The 18,449-nt window shown below is 38.1% G+C and overlaps 1 protein-coding gene across 1 annotated transcript in view; it reads left to right on the top strand.

Moving 5' to 3' along the window:
• GRID2 (glutamate ionotropic receptor delta type subunit 2) overlaps window positions 1-18,449 on the top strand; it is a 730,229-nt gene that overhangs the window by 434,668 nt on the left and 277,112 nt on the right. The window contains exon 4 of the mRNA XM_005232525.3: window positions 839-1,044. Within this exon, the coding sequence (XP_005232582.2) occupies window positions 839-1,044 (206 nt within the window). The remainder of the gene's footprint in view (window positions 1-838; window positions 1,045-18,449) is intronic.

Raw genomic sequence — 18,449 nt, 5'->3', positions numbered from 1 at the left:
CCCATCAGGTCTAGATGCTGGAGTATTCCTGCTAGGCTCCCTTGGGGCTGAGCAGAGTTCCTCTGCCGCGGTTACCAGCCACACCTTAGTTGCATTGATCTTGTACTTTCACCATCATAGTTCCCATACTAAATCCACGTGTGAAATTTCCACAATATTTTCAAGGGTGTATCACACAGGTTTCTCTGTCATGTTGCTGATGCTTTGCTGCAGGGGAGTCACATAATTCTCCCCCTGCAGCGTGGACCTCTGGCCATGTTAGCCTCATGTTTGCAGGACTAACCACAGCTTTCTGTGGTTAGTGAACAGAACAAGACTTTCTGATAAGTGAACAGCTCAAGCTTGACTTAGATACATTAAGCTACATAATCTTGCAGTAGATAACATAATTTTGAGTCCTGCAAAAGGAAATTATTTGCTTCCTACCTTTTTCTCCCTCTGTTGCCCTCATACAACCTTCACTCAAAAGAAGCACAGTGTTACAGTCATAGCTTCACTGCTTTTTATGGATTTTAGTGTGAAAGTGCTTTAAGAAAAATAAGGAACAAGTGTGATGATTGAATGACCAAATTAGGAAAGTTGCTAGAAATTTTTCTACATTTGTTTTCTAGTGGTTCTTTTGGACAGTAGCTGATACATAGCTATTCTCTCCTCTGTTTAAGTATTTCAAGAAATGCCATGAACATAGGTCAGGAAGATATCCAATTAATATTAAGTGAAAGCCCACAGGGGTATACCTGGCACTGAACAAAACACTTCTGTGAAAGGAATTGAACGGTTAATTGTGTCTTTTTTCTACTTACCAATTAAAATCTTATTTGGCTTGTGATTTTCCTAGATATCCGTGGAATACAAGAGTTTTTGGACAAAGTGTCTCAACAGGGAATGGATGTAGCACTGCAGAAAGTAGAAAACAACATCAATAAAATGATCACAGGGCTCTTTGCCACTATGCGAATAGAAGAACTGAACCGCTATCGGGATACTCTGAGACGGGCTATTCTTATAATGAACCCCTCAACAGCCAAATCATTCATAACAGAGGTATGTGTTTATCACTGGTAACTTCTTGTTTTGTTGTCCAAGACTGCAGCTGTTTGTCAAAAGATTTAGCTTATTTGACTTCATAAAAACAATCAAACAAAAAAAAACCCCTAGAACCCCAATTAAAAATTTAAATATTCTCTCTTCAAAGATCATCGTGCACAAGGGTGTTTTTTCATGCTCATAAATGTGCATACAGAACAGTATAACTACATTCTGTGTGAGCAAAAGCATTTGGGAAATATGCAGAAGAATTAGCCATTAAACTTCTGTTTGAAGCTTGTGGCTATTGTATGGCTATTTCCATGCTCATTGTGTCTCTCACTAAAAATTCTTTATAACCGACAATTTTATTTAGTTATATGTAATGTGTATTTGTTGATAAAATGTGTTTACCTGATTGGCATTTATTTTTGGTATAAAATAGTATTTAATAATGATCTGTCGTGTACTACTGAGTAGTAAGGTAAAGGAATTTATGAAGGCTTGGATATGAATGAAGAATTTAAGAGGATAGGCTAAAGTTATGCTATGTATTTAAATAAAAACTGAATGCCTTTTGGGAACATTAGAATGAGGGTTCATTTTTTTTCTTTTTGTAATTTTTTTTCTCTTTTTTTTTTTTTGGATAGGCATTCTGTTCTTATTATACACTGAAGCTTGCTAATTCTGAGTAATGAGGTTTTGTTGCTCTATCTAAATGTCTACAGTGCTTTACAAGATGTAAACAATTTGTGGGCATGTTTTAGATTATTCTGCACTGTTTTCATCACCAAGTCACAAATGTTTTATTTTTCTTAAGTGGCATTGTAAGATATTTAACATTTCAACCTAAAAGCAGCAGGGTTCAGGGCTCTAACTACAATAACTCAGTGAAACAAAACTTCTGTATTGTTTCTAAAGAGAAACATTCTTTTGTTAAAAAATACACCTTCTTATAATTTACTTTTACACACGCAAGCATAATAACAAAGTCACTGTCATCTTTTGAAGTTGCCATGGACATGTTGTCAAGAAAGTAAACAGTTTATTTTAGTGTTCTCACTTTGGCATTAGCTGCTCAAAACCCAAACCAACCAAACCCCAAGAAAAAAGCAATTAAACCAAACCCACAATCCTCCTCTTCTCCCCAAAACAATGCAAAACCAAACACAAAACAAAATCTAGCAACAAAAGGTTCCCAAAGTTCGTTCTTTCCTGGAGGCTGTAAGACTAACAGGAAAGGTCATTATCACCTTTTGTGAGTTGGGTTCAAAAAGAGAGCCTCACATCGGGTGCTACCTTACAGGTTTTGCCAGCATAACAGCATTTATTTGGAGTGTAATGTGTGCCTAGTAAAACTGACAGCAGGACTCTCAATAGGAGAGTTACTCAAATAGAAGTATGATTACTGCTGTACTTTTTTTCTGTTGGCGGCAGGGAATGACCTGTATAACTGCGCTCCAACACTCAGTGTCCATGCAAGGAGAAATTTGCTGGGATAGCTTTGCCAGTGGATATTAAAAGCCATTATTTCGCAGTTGAATCAGAAGCTGAACTGCGTGGTAAAGAAGCTATAAAGCCTATGGACTGCCAATGGGTTAAGATATTCCTAAACAATTCAAGTGTGGACATGCTTATTCCAAAGACTGTGCCTTGTGCATGACCAGTTTAACTTGAAAATTCAGTCTAACCTAGTAAATTTAGCATGTAAACCTTACTAAGTTAATAAGAAACAGCTACATATGCAGACAAGCCCTTGGGGTTTTTATGGCTTTCCTGCTTTTAGCTGCATGGTTGGATTCAGCTTTAAGCCTTCCTCCCCAGACCTGAAATAGTCTCTGCTGCTTGGTCCTTCAGATGGCTGAGTTGGCTGAACCCCCTCATTGTTTAGCTGAGAATATTGTTCATTCACTCTGCAACAGCTGTAGTAAGCGCAGGCTTGATTACTATGCAAGTAACAAGTTTTCCAGGGTAGTCAGACACTGGCCTGCGTAAACAGGCAGTCTGTAAATCGGGGGTTTCTTGTGGTAGAATTTCTTTCTTCTCTGAAATTCTTATTTTAAAGTAAGAATATTTTGGGGTTTAATTTCCTTTTTTTTTTTTTTTTTCTTTTTTAAAGCAGCATTGCTTTTCTGATGTTAGATCCCTTCTTTCTCTCCAGCTTTTCTATCTCTAGAGCTTGCAAAGGTGAGATCTACACTTACATACTCAAGAAAATGGAGATTAAGATGTAAATAAAGTGTTCTGGCTATGGAGATTAAAACTCATCTTCTCTTTAACTATTATGTGTTAATTTTCCCTCTGTGGGGCATGAAAAGGCAGCAAGACTTGGAAGCAGGTATCACAGCATCTCTCCTTAATGTCTAAAGGATTAATGTAAAGTAAGAGGGAGGGGCCAGCCTAGTTCTCTAATGTCTTTCATTGCTTTGAGCAGGGGATGGAGGGGCAGAACGGAAAAAAATCTGCTAAAATAGTGACATTCAGTGTGGCTAAGTAGTGCAGTGGTATGGAGCTAGCAGAGACTGGGATCTCTCCCCATATCAGTTTCTGGCAGCATCTTGGTAAATCCTTAGCCAGGCATTATTCGGTGAACTGAACTGAACATACATCGTTCAGTTTTTTTCAGTAGGATTAGGTCTTCCTGTACCCTTAAATAATCACCCAGGTCCCACAGGTGAAGTAAATTATTCCCACTGAATCTTTTGTGGTTACTGGAAAGCACCTCAGAACCAACCATCCTGCATAAAAATTGCTATGCTACCTGACAGCACTGGTGACTGACATGAACTGTATGCCACTTGTTAGCTTTTTGTTTTGGGATGGGAGTTTTTTGCATGTGTTCTTCTGATTTGTGATGGACTTCCAGGATATGAAAATCCATACAAGAGAAAAGGAAAAGGAATAGGTTGCCCTTGCCAGCTCAGCATGAGAGCAAAATTCCAGGGTCAAGTGGCAGAAAACAAAAGTAGAAAAAAGAGGAAAAATATCACCTGGTGCTTTAGCAAAAGAACAAGGACTCTTTGGACCAAGAAATTCCCTATCAGCATGTCAGCCATGACAGGAAGGCACCTCCAAGCAACAGTAGGAGAGTTTTAGGGAAGGTAAGAGAGAAATCACCCCTGTGTTGAACCTGTTTTGCAAAGTCAGGGCTTCTAAAACCAAGTGTGAGAAGGCTGGGTAGGAGGAGGAACAGGCCAGGAAACTCAGGTTGCAACAGAGGTTCTGCGGATAACAAAGTCACTTTGAGACACAAGGCTTTAGGAAGCAAGCCAGGTGTCCTCAGTGACGCCAGAATGCTGTCAATATGTTTCTGCTTACAACATTATTTCCATTTAGCTAAGGAAACTACCTTATCAACTGTGTGCAGAAATATGACTGTGGTGTTCTGTGCAGAGTCCAGGACCTGATAAGACTACAAGGGAGGGATGATGCAGCTGATTCATTTTTTTAGATATATAAGAAAATTATGTCTACTAGCGGAAGACTTTCATGGAAAATACAGTAAGCCATGGGTAAAAGAGCCCTAGCATCAGTTAGGGATTTTGCTGGAGTTTTGACAGGAAAGTTCTGGAAGACCTTGGTCTAGGAGCTGAAGAAACTGCTACCTCCAGCTGTTAGTTCTTCCCCTTGACAGAGGGATTACCATCCCAGCAGTAAACTCAGCAGATGTGACCATATACTTTGCTGCCTCTTACTAGGTCTCTTCTCTTGGTTCTGTTGCAGGAATAGTGACCTCTTACAGAAAGAGGTAAGAACACATTTTAACTGCAGCAGTGAGATTCAGCAGTTTGTCTAAAACAAATTTCAGAGCACTGGAAACATGTATCAGTCAACAAAGCTGTTGTGAGAACACTTGACAACTCCAAACTGTCAATGTAGTGAGCATTGTCAGTTCTTAGATTGGAGAGGGTACTGCTCTTCAGCTCACTGTACACTGTATGTTTTGTGTAATTAAAAAATGCTAACTTATTATTATTCCAAAGGCTCCATTCTGAAATAAACTTGAAGCTACAAAGCCCCATAATATCAAGACTTCAAGCATGCAAGTGATTATGCTAGAGATATTGGAAATGTTCACTGTTAAACATATATTTGAAGTTGTTAAGCTCACATGCCTCACAGAACTGGGTTATAATTATTAAAAATATATATTCAACTCAACAAAATTAGCAGCTGCCAAATCACAGAATTACAGAATTGAGTTCTAAGGGATCTCTGGAGATCGTCTAGTCCAACCCTCTGCAGAGCAGGTTGCACAGAATCGTGTCCAGGTGGGTTTTGAATGTCTACAGACAAGGAGACTCCACAGCCTCTCCGGGCAGCCTGTGCCAGGGCTCTGTCACCCTCAAAGTGAAGTTTCTGCTCATATTCAGATGGAAATTCTTGTGTTTTAGGAAGGATTGTAGCAATAAGTCCTGTGTGTATGCAGACATGCTTATTGTACCAACCTTTCTAGGTGCCTTTTTATTTGTCTATATTCATTTTCAAAGAAAATTAAAAATATGTAGCTTTTAGGCACTAGTACAATCTATTACACATTTTTTTAAAAAAGTAACATGTATTGGTTTTTTTTACCTTAGACTTATGTGAGACAGTACTAAAATAAGGCTACCTTGGATGAAGACAAGCTACACTACTACTTTAATGAATAAAAACATTCTTTATAAATAAAATGTTAAAACAGACAGGGAAAATAGAATAAAGCCTATAAAGGAAGTATAAAGGAGGAGTTCTTGCCATGTAGTGGGCAAGTGAAACAGAGATAGAAAAGTTAATGTTTAAGGAGAAAATATAATTTTAAAATACCTTCTACTATTGAACCTTCACTGTGTTTTTTCTAAAGGTTATTGTGAATAGAACGAGAAGTAGTATTTATTCTGTGAAACGAGATTATTCCTGGTGGCAAGTTGGGTTTTATTATATTTGATTATTATTCCTCTGTTGAAAATAATAGGTAATTTAAAACATAAGTATCAGGAAAAAATACAGTTTTTTCATATAGTGACATAGTTGTTATTGTACCAGATTTCAGCTTTAGATTTGATGCTGCAGCAGATCACAGGTTGTTTAGATCTAAAGACACAGGTTTGCCTTTAGTGTTACACAGTACTCTGAATAGGCTTGTTTAAACAGCTTATTTGCTGTGAATTAGGAAAGTTTATTCAACTTTTGTTCCAGAAAGTTTTTTCAGCCTTTGTGTGTCCAAAGTTCATGGAAGCTCTTTTTTTATTATTTTTATTATTATTATTTTTTACCTTATTCTGTGGTGCTGTGCTTACAGGTTTTACATGTATCCTAAGGAATGTTACAATAACATTTAGCTGGTTTGTTCTTCTTTTTCTTTTCATTAATAAAGAAAATTATCCCATCTTTAGTCAAAAGCGTGGTATTCAGGCATGAGGTGAAGTAAATGCAGCTGAAAATAGGAGTTAAGAATCTAATGCACTTGGGTGCTACTTCCACTGAAACCTGTGACAGAAATTCTGTAGTTTCTGGCGGGAGCAGATAGCAGTGTGTTTTGCTCAGGTGTAGACAGATAATACACATAACAGGGAGAGGTGGAAGACTCCAGATAGGCATCAAGTCCACATAATCAGCTCTGGAGAAGACATTCCCATCTAATGAATTCCTTAAGTGCATTTGCTAGGTGATACCTTGCCTCTATTTGTGGCACAGCTGAGTTTGTAGCTCAGCTATTAGCTACTGTTTTCCATAGCTGCATCTTTAAAATCTTGTAAATCTGAGCTTTTGATCTTCTGTCATATAAAATATGCTGGTTTGCCTTTTACGTGTGTGCCATGGGGCTGCCAGTCTCAGGACTTAGCATCAAATTGGGATTTAGGAAAGCTAGATTCTCTTCTGCTGTGCATGTGCTATGTGACTTCTGAATGTATTATTGAGTCACATGTCTTCACTTGACAAAAAGAGTAATGCCTGCCTACCTGTGTATAGTGCATAAGAGCTAAATAGAAACATTTTTGTGTGTACATCCATATGTTTTCTGCAAAAGTAAAAGCGTATTCATCTACCATCTCTAAAACCCACTGTGGATTTTATTTTTTTAAATGAGCTTTACTGTCTGAAGACCACCTTCTTTTCAAGGCAACACAGAGATAGCAGAAGAAAGGATTTGTCAGTTGAATTCAGCAGTGATGAAGTGATCCAGTGATAGACTGGAAAATCATCCGCAGGTCTCATGGGAAGCCTGTTGGATTTCCCATTAGGCTGAGGGGTGACTTGATGGTTTATCACTTTAGTATGTATGTCATAATTTTCTGGGTACTATTCAATATAGTAGTAGCTAATAGCTGGTAGGTAGTTGATGGTAATAATAGTGGAAAGGGTAATTTTTCCATCATGCAGACATGAAGAATTATTTCCTTCAGAGTTTATCTTTGTGAGTTTATTCGCAATCTCCAGGAATCTTTAAACAATCATGCTGTCGTGGTTTAACCCAAGCCAGCAACCAAGTACCAGGCAGCCACTCGCTCACTCACACCCTAGAGGAATGGGGAGGAGTTTTGGGAAAAAAGTAAAACTTGTGTGTTGAGGTAAGAACAATTTAATAATTGAGATACAGTAAAATATTATAATAACAATAATAATAATAATAGTGGTGAGAAGGGGAGAGAGAAGAATAAGATCCAAAAGGGAAAGAGAAGTAACTCACAATACAGTTACTTACCACCACCTGATCAATGCTCAACCAGTCCCCAAGCAGCAGTCGGCAGACCCCAGCCAGCTCCCCCCAGTTTATACACTCATCATGACATTCTATGGTATGGAATAGCCCTTTGGCTAGTTTGGGTCAGCTGTCCTGGCTGTGTCCCCTCCCAGTTTCTTGAGCCCCTCCAGCCTTCTGGATGGGAAAGCCTGAGACACTAAAGAGTCCTTGACTTAGTATAAACATTAGTTAGCAACAACCAAAACCATCAGTGTGTTATCAATATTATTCTCATACTTGATCCAAAACACAGCATTGTACCAGCTACTAAGAAGAAAATAACCCTGTTGCAGCTGAAAGCAGGACATCTGTTTACATAAAATGCAAGTCTGAAGTCTCTAAAGGCAACAACTGATGAAGCAGGGGCAGTGATGAAGGTGAAGAATCAGCAGTAGACATATGAACTTGCCTACTGCTACTTTTATCTCCTTTTCTTATCATTTTATCATAAGTGTATACGTTGGTTACACTCAAATTTGTCCAGGAGAGATGGTCTCGAGAGGCTAAAATCAGAACTTGCAATGTCAGTGACTGTTTGCTCTAATCTTTAAGGTCATCTTTTTCACCAATTATTTTTTTTTTTAAGAGTAAGCTTTTTAGACCTGCACTCTCCTGTAGAGCGTACTTGCCTCTTTTGAGTCTGTTCTCCTATGTCATAGTCTGTGGTGGAATAAATCCCATTCAGCATGCTCTGCTGTAATATGCTGTTGTTAATGACAATCTAATGAACTACATCTTTTTTTGATTTTCTCCTGTGTTAAACACTGAATCTGTAGCTGCAAACCGAGCTAGAGGCTTAAAGGATTTTTTACTTCATAGCATCTTCCAAATCTGTAGTAAAGGGATGTTCAGAAAACATATTCAGAATGCTGAATAAGTTGAAACTTTCATCCTTTACATGTAGCAGAAAAGTCTCTTTGCTGACTTTTTTTTGTAACCTGCAAGAAGGGGAAATGGGGATCTTGGTGGCGTCTAGGCTTTATCTTTCAGCTAAAATCTGATAAAGTTCCTGGATTTATCATTTAGTCTAACTCCTTGACATTTTGTGCTCTTGCAGCCTTGAGTACAGGCCATCCAGCTGATGGCTGAATGATTGGATGTGAAAATTCCTGTTATTTTCCAATGCTTGATGAACAAAGTGATGTTAGTATAGATTTTACATGCACTTGTTGAACATAGGGCAAAGGTTCAAAGATAAAACATTTTAGTTACAGAAAAATGAAAGAGGAAAGTAAGTCTCACTGGTGAAATAAATCAGCTTCAAAGGGATTTGTATTATGTGCATCATTACTGTGACTGTAACCTAAAGCAATCCTTCCTGGTCCTGTATTTTCAGGTAGGTATCAGGAGGAGAGTAAAATTCAGGTTCACAATGTAGTGTTGGTGTTCTTGGGGCAGAATGCAGTGCTCACTGTAGCTAAAGTGGTTTATTTTAGTATCTAAAAGGAAGAAGAAACATTATGGGAAATCTATCCCAACACAAATGGTCTAGCCCTAGAAAAACAGGAGCTGGTGGCCATCAGCAGGTCCTTTGCACTGGTATGAATTTTAAAACTAGGGCTGTACTTTGTTTTTCCTGACAATTAAGGTTGGCACACTTGTGTTGGCTGCATGTTGGTTTTGGTTTTTAATTAAGGTTGCTAATAACAGCAGCTGAGGAAAAGCAGGATACGGGCATGCTCATCTTACTATCAACCATGCCTCATATGCTTGCGATGTGAAAAGTGAGACAAAAGCCTGCCTGATGTTACAGGTCTGGTGGGATCAATATATCCTGTGGATGGTACCATGGTTGTCTATGCGTTTCATCCTTTACGGTGGTGGTGGTATAAGGAGATTGTCATTGAAGTTTGTGTCCAAAGCCGATATGAACCAGAGCATTTGTGTATTTTGCAACAAAAGAAAACCACAGCATATCCGTACATTTTTCTCCTTTCTGGGTTTTCTTCTTTTTGTCTTCATTGTGTTTAGTGATGTGTTATTTATTATAGACGGATATTCAGATGATGCTCGTTTCTAGCTGATGCCAGAGGGCAGCACAATTCTGAGATGTGATCCAAGTCTATTTCTCTGGTGTCAACAGCAAAATCTGTAGCGTATTACTTTGTTCATAAAACCAAAACTTACTTTGTTAATAAAAAATGTCTATACAGTTACTATATTGATGTATGCATGACTATGCATAACTATAATTGCTCTGTCTTGTCATCAGTACAGAAGATAGTACAGTGCTATCATTTTTTTTGTAGTTCTACAAGTTTTTCATCATGTAGTATAATGAAACAAGAAAAATACCTTTGACCAGTATTCTGGATTTGAACCTACTCTCCTCTTTGAATTTTGGAACTAATGAGCTTGTAGATCTCTTCTTCTATTCTTAATTCTCTTTCTATTCCAACCTGTAACATGGAATGCTGATTCATGACTAAGTACAACTCTTTAGTTTCATAAGTAATTTATTGCAAATGTTTATAAAACCAATAGTTAAACTGCTAGTGTGTTTGAGAGAAAAAGAGGAGGAGCTTTAGTGATTAAGTACTGCGTAGAAGATGTACTACGTACTTTATGAGAAACTTGCAATGTTTGCTGTTGTGCAGACAACTGTTTATGCTTTCCTATAAATTTCTTTCTGTTACTCTACACGGCTTTTAATGACTCAGTCATTGACATTCTCTTCTTCAGGATCTTGCTCGGTATGCTGTTTTCTGGACTAAAATAACTGACAGGCTGACTTCCCATGATCTTTAAAGATGTAATAATTCTTTTCTTCTTCTATTTGTGTTGGCTGTTCTTTCTTCTGCTTTCTTAAGTTGCTATCATAGTTAATTATATTGTCCTGTTGTTACACCAGCAATTTTAACTGGATCTGATAGTCTTGGTTACTGCTTATCCTTCCTCCCTGCTTTTATAGCTTTACTATAAACACCTCCGTATTTTCCTCTTGGGACGCAAATGTCTTCCTATAGGGAGCAAATTGCTTCAACCAGCCAAACAGAATAAGTAAATAAATATAAAGCACTTCAATGAAACAAAGCTATTATATACACATTGGTAGGGACAGTCTGTGTATTAAGGTATGTATTTTCCACAGAACTGAGGGTGGCTGATTCACGTAGGTGTTATAAAAGCCCCCTCTGAATATCTGCAAAACTAATATGCAATTGACTGCCACAGGACGGGTGTCTTTTTGAAATAAAATGACAGCTAGAGAGGATTAACTTAAACTGGAGATAAGATCTGACAAAACTATTTCAAATCCAATTCTTCCTCCAAAGTCATGTTGCCTGATGGGCAGAACTGTTCTGCCTCCTTCCTTCCCAGCAGTAAACAGAAGTATAGCCAGTGCTTTAGCTTACCTAGGTATCCCTGAAATGTAACCAATTTCTTATACAATGAAAATTCAGTATTGAATGTTTCTAAACCTGAAGCACAATTAATTAACTCAGAATCAATTAATATCTAAATCGTTTTGTCAGTCTGTTAGATTGAAATGAGGAGAACCACTAGTCATCATTTCTTCTGTTTTAAAAAACATTCCCGGTGGCACTGATGAAGCTATTTCATTAGTTTGCTCTAAGATAAAGATAGTTTATGCTCTGTCACCTCTTTCATAGTGTTGGAAGGTAGTTTGCTTATGAAATGTAGCTGAGCCAGGGTCTCCCATGTTTCCTCTCCTTTTTTCAGTATGCATGTTGTAGTTGTATTCTGGCTGTGACAGTTTTGGCATTTAATTTTTGTGTCAACTTAAATTCTTTCTTTTCAAATTTATTCAACCAAATTGGATAATTATCTGCAAATTAATACAAATACTTCATACACCATTAGAAACAATTGCTATAATGATGGGTACCTTAAGTTTCAGCTTGCTTTTGTGGACACTTCATAATCAACAGTATTACTTTTGAGGACTGTTATAAAATAATTTCTTCTGTATTGGAAGTATCTAGCAGTCAGTAGCTGACTTTGTCATCTCCACAGAGTGTAAGGAGTTGTGGACCGCTGATATCAAAAGCTGATTTTAGCTTTAGGCAATATTAGTTTCTCACCTCCCCACATGATTTTTCCCTGGTTAGGACTTGTATTATTTAGTTTATTTATAAATGGTTTCAAAATATTTGAAGGGGGGGGGGTTTGTCCTGCATGCTCTCATTTCAAATGGAAAATTAATTGTTGTGATTCATCTCAGAATTTCCATGAATGATAATAACAGCTGCTTTTGCTGGTTGTGAGAATAGATGCAAAAAGTATCCTTTTTATTTTGTTAAAACCTGTTGTCTACGGGGTTTTTATGTCATCCATACTAGGGTCCCTATGTTTTAGTAAGAGCCCCATGCTTCCTTGGAGGGTTCATTCATTTTATCTCTACTTACAAGTGACTAGCCAGTCAGCACTGCTGAAGCTTTTGATAAACCTTAATTCTGCAGTGAAAAAAACATAGACCTCTCTAATTATTGCTCATGAAAACGTAATTATACAAGTACTAAGATGTGTGTTAGGCAAACTTGTTTTGGGAGTGTTGGTAACGTTAAGCGTTCTGAGACCAGATTCTGTGGTGCAATCTGACAGAATATTTGTCCTCTGATGAATGAAAAATACACGGTGACATGAAAAAGTAGCTAGTACATAATGTGGTGTTACCTCTTCAGGATTCTCTAGGACAGAACTTGCCACAAATTTGATGAGTGCTTTTCTTTGGAATTAAGATTGCATCCTTTTTGCTGCTGGCGTGCTCAGTGGTGACCCATCAGTTAGCTCTGGCACTAGTTGTGATACATGATAACCAATGAACCTGAACCTTGAAGAGGTGGTCAATGTGGGTTGGACTAGATGATTGTTAAAGGTCCCTTCTAACCCAAACCACTCTGCGATTTTATAATTTTCTGAAACAAAGTCTGAAAAGTGATACCATACTCCAGACTGTTAGGGCTTCTTGAAACATAATCTTGAGAACCACATGAGATTTGCTAAGGAAGGAAATCAATGTTTATCTTAAGATAGATAAATATTTTTATCTTACGGAAGTTCCTGCATTTCAGAGCAAATAACATAAACTCTTACTGCTACTCATTCATTTTCAGCTCAAATTAATTTAAAAAGCAATGGCTGGACATGAAAACACTAGGAGAAAGAAAAAGAGGAAAAGGAAATTTGCAAGATTATACTGTTGGCCTGCTGGGTTAAAAGAGGAAAGTAGTTGGGTTTGTTCAGTCCTTTGTGCGTTATCTGGCTTCTGAACCGGCATTACTGAGGAGTTAGATGGACACAAATTCAGAAGAGATTAAATGAAGAGATAAATTTTTGTCAGCTTTCTTTAGGAATTCAGTAAATGAAGTAGCCTTAAAGTGGTTTCATAAAACATTCATTTAGTTATAGAGGCACCAGAGCAGGGACTCCTTTAAACTCCTCCTCAGGTACTTGGAGACAGGTCACAATAAGACCTTCAGGCAGTGCCAGCTTGACTTAGCTTAGGGAAGTACACTGATACTCATCATGTAACTAAGCATTTCTTTGTGGGATTATAGCAGGGAAAAAATGCCAGAAGTTATTACATATGTTATTTGCCATTTTTTGTATTGAATAAGAAGTGAGATGTGCTGAGGGGAAGTATGAGAAGGAAAAGGGAAAGGGAAGTCCATGAATCAAGCTTTCTCTACTTTTAATCAACCAATGATGAAAGCAACTTCCCACAAGCTCTAATTTAAACTGGGACTTTCAAAAACAACATACTTGGCATTTTGAGATGCTCTGAGGAATGAAAGCTTTTCATGTGGGATCTCTTCAAAAAGGAGTTCACATTTGAATTGTCTGCATGTATATGAACAAAGAGAGCATCCTGAAAGCCCTTGCAGCTTTCAGAGTGTTGTGGTTTAACCCCGGCCGTCAACCAAGTACCACACAGCCACTTGCTCACTCCCCCTCACCCAGAGCGATGGCGAGGAGAATCGGAAAGGAATGTAAAACTCAAGGGTTGAGATAAGAACAATTTAATAGGTAAAGCAAAAGCCATCATGCAAGCAAAGCAAAGAATTCATTCACCACTTCCCATGGGCAGGCAGGTGTTCGGCCATCCCCAGGAAGGCAGGGCTCCATCACATGTAATAGTTACTCGGGAAGACAAACGCCATAATGACAGATGTCCTCATCTTCCTCCTTCTTCCCCCAGTTTATATGCTCAACATGACGTCATATGGTATGGAACACCTCTTTGTCTAGCTTGGGTCACCTGTCCTGGCTGTGTCGCCTCCCAATTTCCTGTGCCCCTCCAGCCCTCTCGCTGGCAGGGCCCAAGAAACCAAAAAAGTCCTTGAATTAATATAAACATCACCCAGCAACAACTAAAAACATCAGTGTCCCATCAACATTGTTCTCACATCAGAGCTAAAACACAGCACTGTACTAACTACTAAGAAGAAAATTAACTCTATCCCAGCTGAAACCAAGACACAGAGATGGATATGTTTTCCATAAATAAACACTGTAGTACTGAAATTTTCCTCTCTCAGGAGAGAGGGTTTGTTGGGCCTACAGAATTCCTGCTTCACAGACAGCCTTGCAGCTGGGGCCTATGGAGTCTTCAGCATCCCCAGGTGATAACACGGAAAGATATGCTCTGTGGAAGCCTCAGGGTACTTTGGGTCATAACTTTTCCAGGTGCTTTGATGTTCTGTCAACGGCAAAGTATAACTTTCCATCTCTTTACTTGTTCAAATTGATATCAGCTCTTCAAACCTGAGCTGTACAGTAGCTCCTAGTCCCCTTCAGAGTGTGATTCAATGTGTCAGTCCAGCCATAGACCATTCTGTGGTTTATAAAATATGTGAGTCATTTTTGCCTTCTCAGTGAAGATCTGGTTCTCTGAATGCTCTGGTGGTTTGGTCTCGGGTGAAGTTAGATGGTAGCCTGGAGGGTAGGTAGTGTGTGCTCAGCTCTTTACCAATGTGGTTGTCTGTCAGACTCTAAATCGGACAACTCTGAAAAACCAGTGTGTGATAAATATCAGCCAGGTTTGAACTGTGCTCCTTGGAGCTAAAAGCTTTAACTAGAGTTGGAAAAGCTGAGTCACAGAGCCTTTCTGTATTTTGCAGATCAGCAAAGAGAAGAGCCTGCAAAACACACCTACCAGCTGGTTAAAATTTACAGTTAAAATGTGTAAATTAAAGCACGCTTCATATCCCCTGTTAGTTCTTTGGCACATCCTCATAGTAGCAATATCAATATGGATCTGATTTGTGCTTAGTTGTTTTTTTAATATTTTTGTACAGTTTGCCATAATTTTAGGAGGTGGAAATTAATAATTATAAAATAAAAACATGTTTTATTTATATACTGTTTCACATATATTTGTCTAACACATGTATAAGCCAAAAAGTGTAGTTGTAATGCAGAAATCATGCCAGCAGTATGCTGCTGTTGAAAACACTATTTAATGAATAGGGCCTGTGGTTTATGTTCTGTAAATGAGTTAAATGTTGGAAAACCTTCATTGACTTTAAGAGCTCAGATCCTGACTGAAGCCAGCTAAGTGTTCTTTTCCATGAGAAAATTTAAGTTTCTTATGATCTGTGGTTCCAAGATTGTCAGGCAGACTACCTGATAGCCTTGGCTCTGAAATCTCTTTCATAGAATTTAAAAATTATTCCAAGGTGGAATAAAACCAAATTTTCAAATATCGACATCCTCTGCAGAGTTACATGACATTTTTCATGCTGCTTTTCTCCTGACTAGGTTTCAAGCTTACTTCCAAGCCTAGCGCTTTACATTTCAGCCTGGTGTATTGAGGTCATGGGTCTTTCATTACAGAGAGAACACTACTGTCTTTGCTGTTAAGGCATTCGTATTGGGGCATTTAAGTATCCATATTGTCAGCTGCTAAGTTTGGGCTGAAAGTACTTTTTCATTCTCCATTTCATCAATCTTCATTTAAATATTATTTAGATAGTGGCTTCCAGCCTGACATTTCTGAGGATCCTAATTAGGATTGCAACAGTGAATCCAAGTAGACTATCAAACTAGTGCTCAAAGAGGACACAGAATGCTACATGCTGTCTTTGAACTAGTTGGCAGACTTAGGCTAAAGTGTAGCTGGGTCCACCACACGCACGTTGAACAAGAGAGGAGGCAGAACAGGGTGAGAGATCCCATAGCGTACTGCCACTTTCCCATCCCAGCTGTCGGATCAGTCCTAAAGAGTGTGAAAATACAAACCCCTCATGCTATATTCTCTACGTTTGCCATTTCCCATGGAGATGAACCATGGGAAACTTGGTGAACCATGTCAAGATTGCTGACAGATCCAGAAATCAGTGCCATTATCTGACTTCTGTCCATTATCAGTGAGAAATGATCAACTGAAGAAAAAAATAAAAGTGCCTTTTTAGGCCTGAGGTCTAAAGTAAACTGATAGTTAGAAGGAAGGATCTGGTTTCTTACAGCTATTTTGCCATAAGAAAACTTACATATAATATATGTACTAATAGTACAGAAGTTCAGTGAAAGAACTAGTAATGAAACGGAGGGTGAAATCTGATAACTTACAGATGCGTTTATTTGTGCCATATTATTTTTTTTTTCTAGTCTGGAGATCTGAGAGAGACGAGTTGAGATTTAATTTCAGAAAACAGTATTAAGAACATATGAAATCAACTGAATGTTTGTTTTAATCCAAAATAAAAAATTAAATTCACATTGTCATTTCTGTTCGCTATATTTGTTATATCAAACAGCCAAAGCAGAGACTTCACAGTATACTGTCTGTCTATCAGCACAGTGGTTTTCCCTAGGGTGTAAATGTTAGTGTTACCTCAAGAAATTTTTTGTTAAGCTTGTACAATACTAAAAAGATATATATAAGCAAGGCTTTTTGATACTTCTAATGTACATTACAAAAATAGGGATAAAAATTGTGTCTCAATTGCATAATGCTTTCCCTTGGGAGAAGAGGAATAAAGGCAGAGAATTCCTCAGGAAGAAATTATTGGAGCTGTTTTCAGTTTTGACAAACATTTTGTTTGGATTTTAAAATAAGTTTGACAGGATTAAATTTAAGTTCAAATATGCACGTATGTAGTAAGAGTGTGAAATACAGTTTTAAGCCTGATGCAAATGTGCATCCCCTCATAGGGCTTGGAAGTAATATTGCTTGATGTGAAAAGTTACTTTTCTGTTGAGATACTCTGTTGCAGAAACACTTAAGTGGAAAGAGTCAATGAAAGGCAAGGAAAATTAATGATTGTTGAGGATCAATTTAAGTGAAGATTCAAAATAAATGTATTTCCATAGTTTGCGTACATTATGAACACCTGATGTAGTTTATATTTCAATGCAATTCGTATAGTTTCCATTGTAGAGCATTTTCTTCTTTTGACTGCTCTTTTGTATATATTTATCTCTTTTTAATGTCTTACTGTAGTGATTTTTTCCTTTACCACAATATATCTGAAATTTCTTTAATGTTTAGCCTCGTAAATCTTACATTGAGCAAGATTTTCAAGATGCCCTGTACAGGGATTGTTACTTAAAATCGGGTAGATCACTTAATCATTCTTGTCTTGTTAACTTCCTAAGATTTGCATGGAAACATACGTATAATATGGCTATGGTCTTGTTCCTTTTGTTTTAAAGAAGTTTTTTGTCACCTCCTTTTTTAGGAATACAAGTTTGTCTGTCTGCATCTCTGTGGAATCACATGCAGTCTCTCAGTCTTAAGTGATTACTGCTAGATTCCATACTGCTTTGGATGGGTCCCTTTCTGTGCATGACTGCCTTCTCTTCCTTTGTCACTGGTGTCCATATGGCGCACAGCTAACGGATCACTCCCTTTGTGGGGCCTACTGCATAGTTTCAGAGGGAAAATAAGCATGCAACTCACACTTATTTTATATCTGACAATAATATTTTCTGTAATCTGTGCCTTCTGATCAGACGACATCCTGCTTTTCGTGGGGTGTCTGAGTTATATCCTCCTTTGTGTTATGATCTGATGGTATTCACACCAAGTCCCATATGTGGGTTTGGTTTTGTTTTTTTTTATCTTGCCGGAGTTAATGCCCTGATGACGAGATGCCCTTCCTCCTTTAGTAGCACCCAGTCTGCTAGGGTGGAGATATGACTGCTTTATGATGTTTCTACTTCATCTTTTTTATTTTAACCAGTTAATCTGACCTCAAGACAGAGCGCTTGGAATTTGAAGATGGTGAGCTGTCTGCCTTCTGCATACATTTCTTGCTTGCCTGAAGCAATCACACCTACTGCACTCAGTAGGACTAAACTAGGACTTTTAGCTCCTGGTTTCTTGAAAATTTTGGTTTTATTTGTTTGAGCCACCTATTAAATTTGATGCTTGTTTTCATATTCCTCAAGTGTCAGGGTGGAGAACCTTGATACCTCCTCACAACTCATAGCTCAGCTTCCATTGCAGCCTGCTTCTCCTTTATCGTGTTGACTTGAGTTCATTCTGCAGTTTGCTTAGTCCTGCACCTCTAGTTGCTCAAGGATTTAACTTCCTCTCCTGCTGGGTTGTCATGGTTTAACCCCAGCTGGCAACTAAGCACCACACAGGCACTTGCTCACTCCCCCACAGTGGGATAGGAGAAACAACTGGAAGAATCAAAGTAAGAAAACTCATGGGTTGAGATAAAGACAGTTTAATAGGTAAAGCAAAAGCCGCACACACAAGCAAAGCAACACAAGGCATTCATTC

The sequence above is a fragment of the Falco peregrinus genome, chromosome 2 (assembly GCF_023634155.1).
Source record: "Falco peregrinus isolate bFalPer1 chromosome 2, bFalPer1.pri, whole genome shotgun sequence".
Taxonomy (NCBI): Eukaryota; Metazoa; Chordata; class Aves; order Falconiformes; family Falconidae; genus Falco; species Falco peregrinus.
This window is presented reverse-complemented; position numbering and strand designations above follow the sequence as displayed.